This window comes from Papio anubis, chromosome 14, assembly GCF_008728515.1.
Source record: "Papio anubis isolate 15944 chromosome 14, Panubis1.0, whole genome shotgun sequence".
NCBI classification, from domain to species: Eukaryota; Metazoa; Chordata; class Mammalia; order Primates; family Cercopithecidae; genus Papio; species Papio anubis.
Genome location: NC_044989.1, coordinates 32,063,565 through 32,079,043, shown reverse-complemented (window position 1 = coordinate 32,079,043; position 15,479 = coordinate 32,063,565). Strand labels below are relative to the sequence as shown.

At 41.1% G+C, this 15,479-nt stretch overlaps 1 protein-coding gene across 4 annotated transcripts in view; it reads left to right on the top strand.

Annotated features, from left to right (window-relative positions):
- The window catches only part of NLRC4 (NLR family CARD domain containing 4), a 43,068-nt gene that overhangs the window by 17,346 nt on the left and 10,243 nt on the right, over positions 1-15,479 (top strand). For all 4 annotated transcript variants that reach the window (XM_021924721.2, XM_003908485.5, XM_031655056.1 and 1 more), the window contains 4 exons: positions 7,250-7,342; positions 10,061-10,231; positions 12,026-12,118; positions 12,799-12,966. In XM_021924721.2, the coding sequence (XP_021780413.1) occupies positions 7,250-7,342; positions 10,061-10,231; positions 12,026-12,118; positions 12,799-12,966 (525 nt within the window). The remainder of the gene's footprint in view (positions 1-7,249; positions 7,343-10,060; positions 10,232-12,025; positions 12,119-12,798; positions 12,967-15,479) is intronic.

The window sequence follows — 15,479 nt, the reverse complement described above, 5'->3', positions numbered from 1 at the left end:
AGCCTCAACCTCCTGGGCTCAGTCGATCCTCATTGTTTGTTTTTTTTTTTGGAGAGACGAGGTCTCACTATGTTGCCCAGGCTGGTCTTGAACTCCTGGGCTCAAGCAATTCTACTGCCTCCACCTTCCAAACTGTTGGGATTACAGGCATGAGCCACGACGCCCAGCCTAGGACAGTTTGTTCCTTTTTTTTTTTTTTTTTTTGAGACAGAGTCTGGCTCTGTTGCCCAGGCTGGAGTGCAGTGGCACGATCTCGGCTCACTGCAAGCTCCGCCTCCCGGGTTTACGCCATTCTCCTGCCTCAGCCTCCCGAGTAGCTGGGACTACAGGTGCCCGCCACCTCGCTCGGCTAGTTTTTTGTATTTTTTAGTAGAGACGGGGTTTCACCATGTTAGCCAGGATGGTCTCGATCTCCTGACCTCGTGATCCACCCGTCTCGGCCTCCCAAAGTGCTGGGATTACAGGCTTGAGCCACCGCGCCCGGCCTGACAGTTTGTTCTTTAAGTGCAGAGCTGCATGACTTAGCCTTTGCCTGGCATGGTCTTATGTCCTGTTTATAACTTGGTATTTTATTGCCATAAAAAGTCTGTTCTGTTAGTCTTATGATCTCTATGTTAACAGTAATACTGATGAGTTGTGTTCAAACCACAAAAGAGAGGGAGTATGATGATGTGTGTTTGACCTCCCATCCTGTCATGGCCAGGTCCTTTGTTTAAGTTTTTTTCCGGGGTCCCCTTAGCCCAGAGGGGATGCATTCCATTGGTGCAGGGGGGCCTAGGATTTTTAGTTTACAGCTATAATCAAGCCTGGCTGGAAATAATAGCCAGGAATACTGTGAAAATGTTAGATATATAGTTTTGCTTTATTTATTTATTTATCTATTATTTATTTTTATAGATATGGGGGTTCAAGTGCAGTTTTTTTACATTGATATATTTCGTGGTGGTGAAATCTGAGCTTTGAGTGTAACCACCATTATCAGTTAGATAATTTCTCATCCCTTGCCTCCCTCTCACCCTCCCACCTTTCCAAGTCTCCATGTCTATTCCGCTTTCTATCTCCACGTGTACACATTATTTAGCTCCCACTTGTGAGTGAGTACATATGGTATTTGACTTTCCGTTTCTGAGTTATTTCACTTAAGATAATGGCCTCCGGTTCCATCAGTGTTGCTGCAAAAGACATGATTTCATTTTTATTAGTTTTGTTTTAAATTTTCTAGTAGTTTCTGCTAGGTGTCAAGACTTGAAAGGAAGGTAGAAGGGCGGTGGAGAGAGGTCCATGCTGGGGGAAAGTTGTCAGATTGGGAGCCATAGGGAAGATTCCCAGAGCTGTAGTCTGATTGAAAAGATATATATACACACACCTACATATATACATATATGTATGTGTTTAAATAGCTTTAAAATATTTTTATTAAAAATATAAATATATTAAAAATATTTTTATTAAAAATATATGGAAAGGCTGAGGCAGGTGGATCCCCTGAAGTCGGGAGTTTGAGACCAGTCTGACCAACATGGAGAAATCCCGTCTCTACTAAAAATACAAAATTAGCCGGGCGTGGTGGCGCATGCCTGTAATCCCACCTACTGGGGAGGCTGAGGCAGGAGAATCACTTGAACCCGGGAGGTGGAGGTTCCGGTGAGCCGAGATCATGCCATTGCACTCCAGCCTGGGCAACAAGAGTTAAGCTTGTCTTCAGCAAATCCTTCTGTGAGCACCCCCATCTTTACCAATACCCAGTCCTCCCCTGCCAAGTGACACCCTGCCCTACTTCAAGTCTTGGAGGAAATCCAGCCTGTAAATTAATCACCTGCAGGAGTTAGTAGCTAATTGTGTTACAAGATTCTCATCTGGGAAATTGTAGAAGATACCCAGCCCCATTTCGACCCTAACTATTGTTTACTTAGTTGGGGCCGGGCCAGGTGACCCACACCAGTAATTCCAACACTTTGGGAGGCCAAGGCAGAGGATTACTTGAGATCAGTCTGGGCACAATAGGAAGACCCTGTCTCTACCAAAAATTAATCATCTGGGCGTGATGGTGCATGCCTGTAATCCCAGATACTCTAGAGGCTGAGGTGGGAGGATCACTTGAACCGAGGAATTTTCAGGCTGCAGCAAGGTATGATCATACCAGTGCCTGGGCAACAGAGCAAGACCCTATCTCCAAAAAGAAAAGAAAAAAAAGAATGAATGATAGAAGATTTGGGGAATATTGTCTAACATGATGAAATTCCAGATTTTAGACTTCAGACACAGATATGTGAGGGCAATCTTTCTGGGTAAAGGGGATACTTCCCCAAATTCCGAATAACACTAAGGGAGAATGCCTGCCCTACCTGTGTAGACCAGTCTCGTTGCCCAGAGCAGGAATGCTATGTGGTGTGAAGCTATGAGAAGCAGGAACCTTGTTCTACTTAACTGTAGCAGTCTGGGGTTAGTTTCAGACACAAGCAATTTCCCACCCAGCTCTGCCTTGCTTGTCACCCTGCAGAGAAATTTTCTGTCATTTTGAGATTCTAGAATTTTTTGTACAGATAATCTTTGAAACCTCCTCCTTAATGCGGGAATCCCTTCTGTAAAATTTTGGATGCCACGAAGACTTTATTAGACTACCTTCTGTGTCAGGAAGCTCACCATCTACTCATGACAACTCTTCTTTTATACTGATCTTGTAAAGTGATCACCTGTGTGCTGAATTTGGCCTACATGGTGTTTAGAATTATTTTGTAATGTTTGCCATTTAAAAAATTATTTACTTTATTTAACTATTATTATTTTTTTGAGACAGGGTCTCACTCTGTCACCCAGGCTGGAGTGCAGTGGCACAATCTTGGCTCATTGCAACCTCCGCCTCCTGGATTCAAGCAAGTCTCCTGCCTCAGAATCCCAAGTAGCTGGGATTACAGACGCACGCCACCACACCTGGCTAATTTTTGTATTTTTAGTACAGACGGGGTTTCACCATGTTGGCCAGGCTGGTTTCAAACTCCCAATCTCAAGTGATCCACCCACCTCGGCTTCCCAAAGTGCTGGGATTACAGGTGTGAACCACTGTGCCCGGCCCTCCTTCTTTTTTGTAGAGACAAGGTCTCTCTATGTTGCTGAGGCCAGTCTTGAACTCCTGGGCTCAAGTGATCCTCCCCCTCAGCCTCGCAAACTGCTAGGATTATAGGTATGAGCCACTGCACCCAGCCAGTTTTAGAAGGATGTTTTTTGTGGGGTTTGCAGGAGAGGGTGTTGTAGATTCCTTGACATTTTTATTGTAGACAATCATGTTATCTTTGAAAAGAATGATTTTAAATTCTTCCCTTCCAAGTTGTATTCCTTTTATTTTATTTTATTTTCATTTTTTGCCTTATTTCACTGACTAGGATGTGCAGTACAATGTTGAACAGGGGTGGTAGGAATGAACATCTTGTCTTGTTCCTGACCTTAGGGAGAAAGCATTCAGACTTTCACCACTAAGTATAATGTTAAATGTAGTTTTCTTGTAGATGTCTTTTATCAAGTTGCTGAGAATTTTTTTTGTCATGAATAGATGATGGATTGTGTTAAAGGTGTTTTCTGTATCCATTTATATGATCATGTCATTTTACATGAATGGACGTTGGATTGTTTTTATAAAATTATTTTTAAATTATTTTTGAGGCAGGGTCTTGTTCTGTCACCCAGGCTGGTGTGCAGGGGCATGATCATAGCTCACTGTAGCCTTGACTTCCTGGGCTCAACAGATCCGCCCGCCTCAGCCTCTTGACTAGCTGGGACCACAAGTGTGCACTATCACATCTGGTTAATTTTTAAATTTTTTGTAGAGATGAGTTCTCACTATGTTGCCTAGGCTGGTCTCGGACTCCTGTGCTCAAGAGATTTTCCCGCCTGGGCCTCCCAAAGTGTTGGGATTACAGGTGTGAGCCACCCAGCCTGGATGCTGGATTATGTTACATGTGTTTTCTGCATCAATTTATAGGATCATGTAGTTTTTCTTTTAGACTGCCAATATAATGAATTATATGGATTGATGTCCAAATATTGAGCATCCTGCATTCCCTATATGAAACCCATTTGGAGGTGGTGTAATATTCTTTTTTTTTTTTTTGAGACGTAATCTTGCTCTGTCACCAGGCTGAGTGCAGTGGTGCGATCTTGGCTCACTGCAACCTCCGCCTCCTGGGTTCAAGTGATTCTTCTGCCTCAGTCTCCCAAGTAGCTGGGACTACAGGCACATGCCGCCACGCCCAGCTAATTTTTGTATTTTTAGTAGAGACGGGGTTTCACCATGTTGGCCAGGCTGGTCTCGAACTCCTGACCTCGTGATCCACCTACCTTGGCCTCTAGAGTGCTGGGATTACAGGTGTGAGCCACCACACCTGCCGTAATATTCTTTTATGCATGACTGAATTCCATTTGCTATTTTGTTGAAGATTTTTGATTCTATATTCATGAATGATATTGGTCTAAAGTTTAATTTCCTTTCTTTCTTTCTTTTCGAGACAGGGTCTCACTCTGTCACCAGGGCTAGAGTGCAGTAGCGCGATCTCAGATCACTGCAACCTCTGTCTCCTGGGTTCAAGAGATTCTCCTGCCTCAGCCTCCAGAGTAGCTGGGATTACAGGAGCCTGCCACTAGGCCCAACTAATTTTTTGTATTTTTAGTAGTGATGGGGTTTCACCATGTTGGCCAGGCTGGTCTCGAACTCCTGACCTAGTGATTCGCCTGCCTTGCCCTCCCAAAGTGCTGGAATTATAGGCGTGAGCCACTACGGCTGCTATAATATTCTTTTATGCATGACTGAATTCCATTTGCTATTTTGTTGAAGATTTTTGATTCTATATTCATGAATGATATTGGTCTAAAGTTTAATTTTCTTTCTTTCTTTCTTTTCGAGATGGGGTCTCACTCTGTCACCAGGGCTGGAGTGCAGTGGCGCAATCTCAGCTCACTGCAACCTCTGTCTCCTGGGTTCAAGCAATTCTCTTGCCTCAGCCTCCAGAGTAGCTGGGATTACAGGAGCCCGCCACTACACCCAGCTAATTTTTTGTATTTTTAGTAGAGACGGGGTTTCACCATGTTGACCAGGCTGGTCTCAAACTCCTGACCTCGTGATTCGCCTGCCTCGCCCTCCCAAAGTGCTGGGATTACAGGCGTGAGCCACCTCGCCCAGCCTCAATTTTCTTTCTTTTCTTTTTCCTCCTTCCCTCCCTCCTTTCTCTCTCTATTCTGTCTCTCTCGCTTTCTTTCGTTCGTTAAAGACAGTGTCTCATTCTGTCACCAAAGCTGGAGTACAGTGGTGTGATCACAGTTCATTGCAATCTTGATCTCCTGGACTCAAGTGATTATCTTGCCACAGTCTCCTGAGTAGCCAGGACTACTCACACCTGCCACCACACCTGGGTAATTTAAAAAATATTTTGTAGGGATAGGGTCTGGATATATTGCCCAGGCTGGTCTCGAACTTCTGGCCTCAGGTGATCCTCCTACCTCTGCCCCCAAAGCACGGGGGTTATAGGAGTGAGCCACTGTGCCTGGCCTAAATTTTTTTCTTCTACATCTTTGTCTGCTTTTCATATCCAGCTAATGATGGCTTCATAAAATAAGTTGGGAATTGTTCTTTGTACTTCTATTTTCTGGAAGTGATTGTGTAGAATTGATATTATTTCTTCTTTAAATGTGTGGTAGATATGAAGGCAGTTGAAGAAGGAAAAAAATGAAAATGTGTGGCAGAATTTGCAAGCGAATGTATCTGTGCCTGCAGGTTTCTTTTTTGGGAAATTTTAGATTACAAATTCAATTTCTTTAATAGCTATAAGGCTATTCTGGTTACCTATTCTATATCTCACGACTATTGGTAGTTTGCAGTTTTCAAAAAATTGGGCAATTTCATATATGTTGTCAAATTTATGTGTGTAGATTTGTTTATATTATTCTCTAATTGTCCTGTTAATATCTGCAGTGTGTGTAGTGATATCCCCTTTTTTGTTTCTGATATTGGTAATCTGTGTCTTCTTTTGTCAGTCTTGGTAGAAATTTTCTAATTTTTTTGATCTTTTCAAAGATCCAACTTTTAGCTTCATTGCTTTTTTTCTATTGTTTACATTTATAATTTTGATTTCTGGGCTGGGCATGGTGGCTCACGCCTGTAATCCTAGCACTTTAGGAGGCTGAGGCCAAAGGATCACTTGTGCTCAGGAGTCCGAGACCAGCCTGGGCAACATAGTAAGATCTTGTCTCTGTTTTTAATTTTTATAATAAAGATGTAATAATTTTGATTTCCACCCTTATCTTTATTAGTTTATTTCTTCTTTCCTTTATTTTGCTCTCTTTTCTGTAATTTCTTTTTTTTTTTTTGAGACAGAGTCTCACTCTGTAGCCCAGGCTGTAGCGCAGTGGCGTGATCTCGGCTCACTGCAAGCTCCGCCTCCCGGGTTCACGCCATTCTTCTGCCTCAGCCTCCCGAGTAGCTGGAACTACAGGTGCCTGCCACCACGCCCAGCTAATTTTTGGTATTTTTAGTAGAGACGGTGTTTCATTGCGTTAGCCAGGATGGTCTCCATCTCCTGACCTTGTGATCCGCCCGCCTCGGCCTCCCAAAGTGCTGAAATTACAGGCGTGAGCCACCGCGCCCGCCTGTATTTTTCTATTTTTAGTAGAGACGGGGTTTCACCATGGTCTCGATCTCCTGACCTTGTGATCCGCCCGCCTCGGCCTCCCAAAGTGCTGGGATTACAGGCGTGAGCCACCGCGCCCGGCCCTGTAATTTCTTTAGTATGCCTCAGTTGTTGATTTAAGACCTTTCCTCATTTCTAATATAAGTATGCAACGCTGTAAATGTCCCTGTAAACACTGTGTTAGCTGAAGATTTTTTTTTTCTTTTCACCCCTTTGTGAGTGGAGAGCTGCAGATTTTGAAGTTTTGTTCTTATTTTTAAAAATATTTTTCAAAATATTGTCAAATTTTCCTTGAGTCTTTTTTAACGCATAATTATTTAAAAGTGTGTTGTTTAATTTTCAAGTGTTTAGAAATTTCCCTGTTATCTGGGAAATCGTTTGGAGAACATGCTTACAGTGAAGTACAATGCCCATTTCTTACAAAAAGTATGTTTTTATGTCTATTTCATGAGCATTTTTGGCTCATGGCGATCATTAAAATCTTTTGATTGGTAACAAAAATGACAGTAATAGTAAATGACATAGTAAATAGCAAATATCCGCTGAACAGAGTCTAATCTTCTTTCTTTTGACAGGTGGTCTGACTGACAGATTGGGTAATTTGAAGAACCTTACAAAGCTCATAATGGATAACATTAAGATGAATGAAGAAGATGCTATAAAACTAGGTCAGATTTCTGTTCTCATATGTGTATTAATGTGAGTTTGATAATAAGAGGAGTTAACTTCAGGCTGTGACACTGTGTGTCTGCACAAGGCAAGGATGTTTTTATGTACTTATGGCTACATTGGTTTCCCTAGACATATTCAAATTGTACAACACTAGATGGTAACCCTTTTGGGAAGAGAGCCCATGACGTGTTTTTAATTTCCCTCTCCCTGGCTCATTGGCTATGTTTTTATTTAAGGCATAGAAACAATATTTTAGTTTATAGTATGGTTTCATAATTGCATAGAAACAATATTTTAAAGTTTATACTATGATTTCATAATTAAGTAAAATTTCATAAATGAAATAGGACACAGGAAACAATGTGAATCAAGAAAACTTTGGGGGAAGCATGCTTTCATTCTACACTAGAGGTTGTGTTTCCCCAATCAAAAAAATGAAAAGGAAAAGGAAACTTCAGGAACACAAGCAGAACACATGGCTTACCACAGGGAACCAGGCCCTCCAGGCCAGGGAGGATTCCTGTGAAAGCTGCTTTCCTTGAATGTCCCTGTTTCCTCGTGTGTTAGATTTTTTTTTTTTTTTTTTTTTTTTTGGCTCTTTTTTTCCCTAGTTGAGTCCTCACTAAAAGGCTCCTCTCTTCCCTTCACCTTGTTCTTTCTTATTCTGCTTCCTGCCAAAAGACAACTCTATCCTATAATCAAATCATGGCTGAAGCCTGGGCACGGTGTATCACGCCTGTAATTACAGCACTCTGGGAGGCCAAGGCGGGTGGATCACCTGAGTTCAGGAGTTCAAGACCAGCCTGGCCAACATGGTGAAACCCCATATCTACTAAAAATACAAAAATTAGCTGGGCATGGTGGTATGCACCTATAATCCCAGCTACTTGGGAGGCTGAGGCAGGATAATCACTTGAACCCAGGAGGAGGAGGTTGCAGTGAGCCGAGATTGCTCCACTGCATTCTAGCCTGGACGACAGAGAGAGACTCCATCCCGAAACAAAAACAAAAACAAAAGCAAAACATGGCTGACTTCTTTTCCTTATATGGCCTACATGAGAATAATCAAATTAATTCAGTGTTCAATAAACATTTATTGCATGTGTATAAATTACACAGAAAATCAGAGCTGGAAGAGGATTGAGAGCATCTAATTCAACTCATTCATTTCACAGAAAACTCCACTGGAACCTAAAATAGCTTATTGACTTGCTCAAGATATTACCAACTGGCAGAAAGAAGTCAAAAAGTACCTCTCTAGGACAGCCTGCTTCTGCTATTAAGGAATCAAAATATGAACTTGACTAAACCAGTCTAATTATATTAGTAATAATTTACTCTTTATTAAAGAGTTACTGTGCTATAGATTAGACACTAGCCTAGGCAGTTTTATATACTTCATTCCACTGAATCCCCACAACAGTCCTAGTACATAGATATAATGATCCCTAAAGCTTAAGCTAAAAGATCGAATAACTTGTCCAAGTTTATAATTATTAAGTAGGGGATCCAGGAACTGACTGCAAAGCTCATGCTCACAACCTCCAACCTGTATGTACTCCCATGACAACAATGAACATTTATGGAACATTTATTGAGCACTTACTATGTGCCACATTAAATATGTTACATGCATTATCTGCAACCTTCCTGAAAGCTCTGCAAGATTGATATTATTAGAATCATGTATTTCTTTTCTTTTCTTTTCTTTTTTTTGAGGCGGAGTCTCGCTCTGTTGCCCAGGCTGGAGTGCAGTAGTGAGATCGCAGCTCATTGCAACCTCTGCCTCCTGGGTTCAAGCGATTCTAATGCCTCAACCTCCCGAGTAGCTGAGATTACAGGTGTGCACCATCACGCCCAGCTAATTTTTGTATTTTTAGTAGAGATGGGGCTCTGCCATGTTGGCCAGGCTGGTCTTGAACTCCTGACCTCAGGTGATCTGCCCACCACTACCTCTCATAGTGCTGGGATTACAGGTGTGAGCCACCGTGCCTGGCCATTAAAATCATGTATTTCTTTCCTGTAGGCTACAGTACCATCAAGATAAGGCAGTATTTTAATGACACAAAGTAAGGCCTAACCAATCCTAAACTGCACATTAGCTTTAGACCTAAGAATGGGGGACATTTCAGAATGTTTCCAATTGTACTGTTGATATAAGGTAAATCTTTTTTCTGGTTAAATACACTGCAGTGGATGTGGTCTTCATTCTAAAGCATCAGGCGGGACTTGTGGTCTTCATTCTAAAGCATCAGGCAGGCCCCATATCATGAGTCCCAGGCAAGACTTTTGAGGCTGTGAACAGTTGCACTAGAAGCACTCCAAGGACCAAGTCCCCATGCTACCCCCCTGAACTCAGCCCCCCGCTGTTTAAGATTTTTGAGAAGATTGAGAGTGCTCTAGAACACTTCATCCATCTAAAGAATTGTCGTAAGAGTATACATTGATGCCCATCAATTACAAATTTACGATAGTGTTTCTCATGCTACTAAGAGAATAACCTCCACATAAGTGATTTTTGTGTGGTCCAAGAGACTGGAAAGTGAGAGTTGAAAGAAGAACAGCTCTCTTTGACTCTTTGTAGCTTAAGGTTGCTGCAGGAAGAACATGGGAAGGTCTCTGCACAATTAGTCTTTGCTTTCTTTTCAGTTCATTAATCTATGCTTAAATTGAATTAACTTGGTATCCTAATGCATTCCTTTCTCTTTTTTCAGCTGAAGGCCTGAAAAATCTGAAGAAGATGTGTTTATTTCGTTTGACCCACTTGTCTGACATTGGAGAGGGAATGGATTACATAGTCAAGTCTCTGTCAAGTGAACCCTGTGACCTTGAAGAAATTCAATTAGTCTCCTGCTGCTTGTCTGCAAATGCAGTGAAAATCCTAGGTAACTGTTGCTTCCATTAACTGAATGAGGACAGTATAACAGAACATGTGATACTATTATACTAATTCACACTAAATGTCTCAAATGGAAATTTAATTTTAAGGAAAACTGGAAAAGATAATAAAAACTTCTGGATAATAAGCAGATTGTTTTTAATGATTTTTCTCCATATTGGAATTAAAATCAACTATTCATGGATAATAGGGGAGAATTTCAGAATAACTGAAGATGTAACTTTTAGAGAAAGTGAAAAGGAAGAAAATAAGAAATAGGTGCTTGAAACTTGCCACACAACCTGTCATATAATTTACTGCCTAATAAACATTTAAATGAATGGATAAATGATTGAGAAGTGAGAGATAAAGATTTTCTTAAATGATCTCAGGCCTCTAATTCCTACCCATTGCCCTGTTAAGATGAAGTTAATGTGCATTAATGTGACAATTGAGTCTCCTGAGTTTCCAAAGGGATGCATATCAAGTATGGGGAAACTTACTGCATATTTCTGGATAAACTATACATGTGTAATTCAGACATATTTTAAAATTTAGATTTTGGAAAAGAGTGGTATAATCTTTTTAAAGTTAAACTATATAACTTCTGGGAGTCTCTAAAGATAACTAAGGAAGCCATTTGTATACTAATACAAAGTTACAGCTAGAGAAACCCACAGTTGAAAAAGGCTAGACAAGTACTGGGAATATGAGCACAATGAGCACATGCCTTTATTTCTCTGCTTACTGCTGGGCAGAGACAGGCTTAGAACTGGAAATCGCAAATGTACTCTTTTAAAGAGAAGTTCAGCAGATTTTTTACTGTAGAGCACACAACCCAGAAGATACTTTAAGAAAAGGGCTCATATGATTGATTAAAAATAATAATAGCCAATATTATAACAAGAGTACATAGTCATGAAAAACTTGTCTGATTTTTTTAAAAAGGAGATTTTTCTAGCCTTGGTAGAAAAAACTTCACCTAGATTAAGCAAGAGTGATAACATGTGAAGAAAAGAACTAAGCAATTCTTAGCTAGACTGGTACCATTATATAATTCATGTTTGCATACAAAATAGTTTTCCATTACCTCAACATATTTATGTCTTTGTTATTCAAATACATCTTCTGTACATAGCATAAAACTGGGTCTTGCTTAAAAAAAAAAGTTCTGATTATCTGATTATCTCTGCCTTTTAATTGGAGTGTTTAGTCCATTAAGATTTAATGTAATTGTTGATATGGATAAATTTGAATCTGCCATTTTGCTATTTGTTTTCTTTTTTCTCATCTTTTTTTTTAAACTAGGTTTTTATTATTAACATCACAACAATTATATCAATAAAATCATCTCAGTTGAGGTACACAAAACCAGCTCATTTCATTTTTGTTGTTGTTGTTCCTGTTTCTCCTGTATGATTAAGGACATTTTATAATTGAAGCAACTTTACATTTTATCTGGTCCAACTACCTCATTCTATAGAGGAAGACATTGAGGCTTAGAGATTTTCCCATGATGACATAACAACTACATCCCATGCTGCTTTAGGCTTTATGTGACCTGGAATTTATTAATCAGAACCTAGGACCAATGACTATTTGCCCATTTGGTCATAAACATGGGATTTGGGGGTTATGCCTATGCCAGTGCCTTTGGAAATAATTAAAATAACCAAGGCAAGTTATGATTTGCATTACCATTAGCAGAAAAGATAAGAACTCAGAATTATTCTAAGGATACTTCAAAATACATTTATATTTACCTGAAAACTTTTTTATTTTGGATTACTTTTTTTCCCAGCTCAGAATCTTCACAATTTGGTCAAACTGAGCATTCTTGATTTATCAGAAAATTACCTGGAAAAAGATGGAAATGAAGCTCTACATGAACTGAGTAAGAATGACAATTCAGCCAAAATCAGATGCTTGAATATGTGTACTGGGTAGTCGAAATACATAGCCTGGGCCCTGAGGTCTTTTATACCCATGTGTGCCTTACTAGATGCACCCTCCTTAGGAACATCATTTAGGCCTTTCCTAAACTGCCCTTAACAAACACAGGCCCATGTCTTTTAAGTCACCAGTTTACATATGCTCACTGCACTTTGAGGCGGGATCCCACCTGCTTTCCTCCTTTGAGGAGGCAACTGTCAGAGTAGCTGATGTGCAAGACAAATTTGCTTAAGGAATTGGTGATATGGATTTTTAGGTGTGACAGTGGTATGTGATTATGGTTAAAAGAAAAAAAAAGGAAAGAACTGATTCATACTGTCCATGATTTGCTTTAGAATAATACCGGGGGAATTAGGTCAGGATTAAGCAAGATTGCCCATGATTTAATGTTTTTGAAAAGTGACTTATTAGTATATATAGTTTCATTATATTCTTCTGCATAATGTTTGTATAAGCTTGAACACTTTCCATAAAAATAACCAAAAATTAAGTAGATTCTCATTGCGGATTGAGTAGGCTACAGAGCCACCAAACATAACGATCATTCCTTCCCCAACATCCCTTTGTTCTTCCTCAGTTTTGAGATCATCCAGTCCCTGAACTGCTCTTTGTTTCTTCCAGTTGACAGGCTGAACGTGCTAGAACAGCTCACTGCACTGATGCTGCCCTGGGGCTGTGATGTGCAAGGCAGCCTGACCAGCCTGTTGAAACATTTGGAGGAGGTCCCACAACTCGTCAAGCTTGGGTTGAAAAACTGGAGACTCACAGATACAGAGATTAGAATTTTAGGTAAGTACACACATACCGAGCCAAGATAAATGGATTTGGCCCTTAAAAAGTTCTTGAGTTGGCTTTGCTTATTTTGCCCCCTTATTTTATTTTGCTTCCTCTTTTTTTAAAAATATAAGTATGTCTAAGGAATTCATTCATGTTAGAGTAAGAAGACTTAAAACACCGGCCTTCCTTCAGATTGTAAGCCCTTTACCTACAGAATTAAATGGAAAGCATTCACAGTATCCAATAAGATGTATTATATTAGTCATAGTTCTTACTAGCCTTAACTTTCTGAAATTCAGCAACGCCCCTCCCTCCAATATCAGGAAATATTTTCAAGTTACTTATTGGGTATTCAACACTATATATAAAGGTGAATGTAGCTGTATCTAAATAGAGTCACAAAATATCTTTAAATAACTGTAATATTATCCAGAACCAAATAGATCTATATAAATGACTGAAGACACCACCAACCTCAGGCAGTTGATGAAAGAAGCCCTCATACTATCTGCATTAGTTTTCAATCTGTGCATAACATATGGCCTCAAAACATAATGGCTTAAAACAATAACCATTATCTCACAGTTTCTGTGGTTCAGCAACTTGGGAGTTCAGCAGGTTAGCTCTGGCTTGACCTCTCTCATGAGAGGGGCTGCTGGAGGATGTCCTTCCAAGGTAACTTCTCACATGGTTGGCAAGTTAACACTGGCTGTTGGCTGGAGGCCTCACGTCCTCATCACTAGACCTCTTCACAGGCTGTGAGTGTCCGCACAACACGGCAGCCCACTCATTTCTGGTCACTTCTGACATATCCCACTGGTTGCACAAGTTATTCCAATCCAGCATATGGAAACATGAATACAAAGAGGTCAGGCTCATCAGGGTCAACTTGGAGGCTATCATACTAAAGCCAAGGACTTATGAAGACAGCCTCTATCACCTTCATTTCTCTTACAGATTGTCTAGAATGTGTTTAGTTTATGTAACATACAATTTATTATTTAAACTTTTTTTTGTTTTTTGTTTTTTTTAGACGGAGTCTCGCTCTGTCGCCCAGGCTGGAGTGCAGTGGTGCGATCTCGGCTCACTGCAAGCTCCGCCTCCTGGGTTCACGCCATTCTCCTGCCTCAGCCTCCCGAGTAGCTGGGACCACAAACGCCTGCCACCACGCCTGGCTAATTTTTTTTTTTTTGTATTTTTAGTAGAGACGGGGTTTCACCGTGTTAGCCAGGATGGTCTCCATTTCCTGACCTCATGATCCACCCGCCTCGGCTTCCCAAAGTGCTGGGATTACAGGTGTGAGCCACCGTGCCCGGCCACATTTAAACTGTTTTTAAGTGTAAAAGCTTTGTGGCATTAAGTACATTCATATTATTGTGCCACCGTCACAACTTCCATCTCCAGAGCTTCTTCATCTTCCCCAACTAAAATTCTGTACCCATTAAACATTAACTCCCATCTGCTGCTCTTTTTAGAACCTTCTTTCCTGGAGATTCGTACCTAAGTCCTTAGGCTGCCCGAGGGTTTGCCTTCCTAATGGTGCTTCAAGTTCTGGGTCTTTCCTTCCTTTAATTCCTAACTTCACGTCCATCCACTCCCTCAACCCATTAACTCACATCATTCTGGTGTCATTCCTTCAGGCCCTTCCTCTATTTTAGGTTATACTAGAGTCAGGTGGCTTCTGTGACAGGCTAATTAGCTAGCTGATAAATAATCCCTCTTAGGTAACCTCATACCTTAAGTGAGTTGGAAAGGATGTGTCTTTTCCAAGAGGCCCTTGGAGAATATATAGATTTAGAATTCATGTTGGGGAGGCGTTTTTAGGTTGAGGTTTTTTAGCATCCTTTAAATCTTTAGGTAGCTGCCTACTTTGTCCACTCCCAAGGCTGGCCATTGAGACCAGAGAAGGAGATGGTGTGCTTAATGAAATAAACTGAGCTAGGCAATAATTTGTAATTTGTTATTTGTTGAGACGGAGTCTCGCTCTGTCTCCCAGGCTGGAGTGCAGTGGCTTGATCTTGGCTCACTGCAAGCTCTGCCTCCCCGGTTCAAGTGATTCTCCTGCCTCAGCCTAGTAGCTGGGATTACAGGCACGCTCCACCACCCGGCTGATTGTTGTATTTTTAGTAGAGATGGGCTTTTGCCATGATGGCCAGGCTGGTCTCAAACTCCTGACCTCAAGTGATCCACCAGCCTTGGCCTCCCAAAGTGCTGGGATTACAGGCAAGAGCCTCACCGGGCCCTCAGTTTTTTTAAAAAAAGAATTTGTGAACCGGGCATAGTAGCTTACACCTGTAATCCCTGTGCTTTGGGAGGTTGGGGTGGGAGGACTGCTTGCAGCCAGGGGCTCAAGAGCAGCCTGAGCAACACAGGCAGACCCCGTCTGTACAAAATACTTTTTAAAAAAATTGGGCCGGGAGCGGGGGCTCAAGCCTGTAATCCCAGCACTTTGGGAGCCCGTGGCGGGCGGATCACGAGGTCAGGAGATTAGGAACATCCTGGCTAACACGGTGAAACCCCGTCTC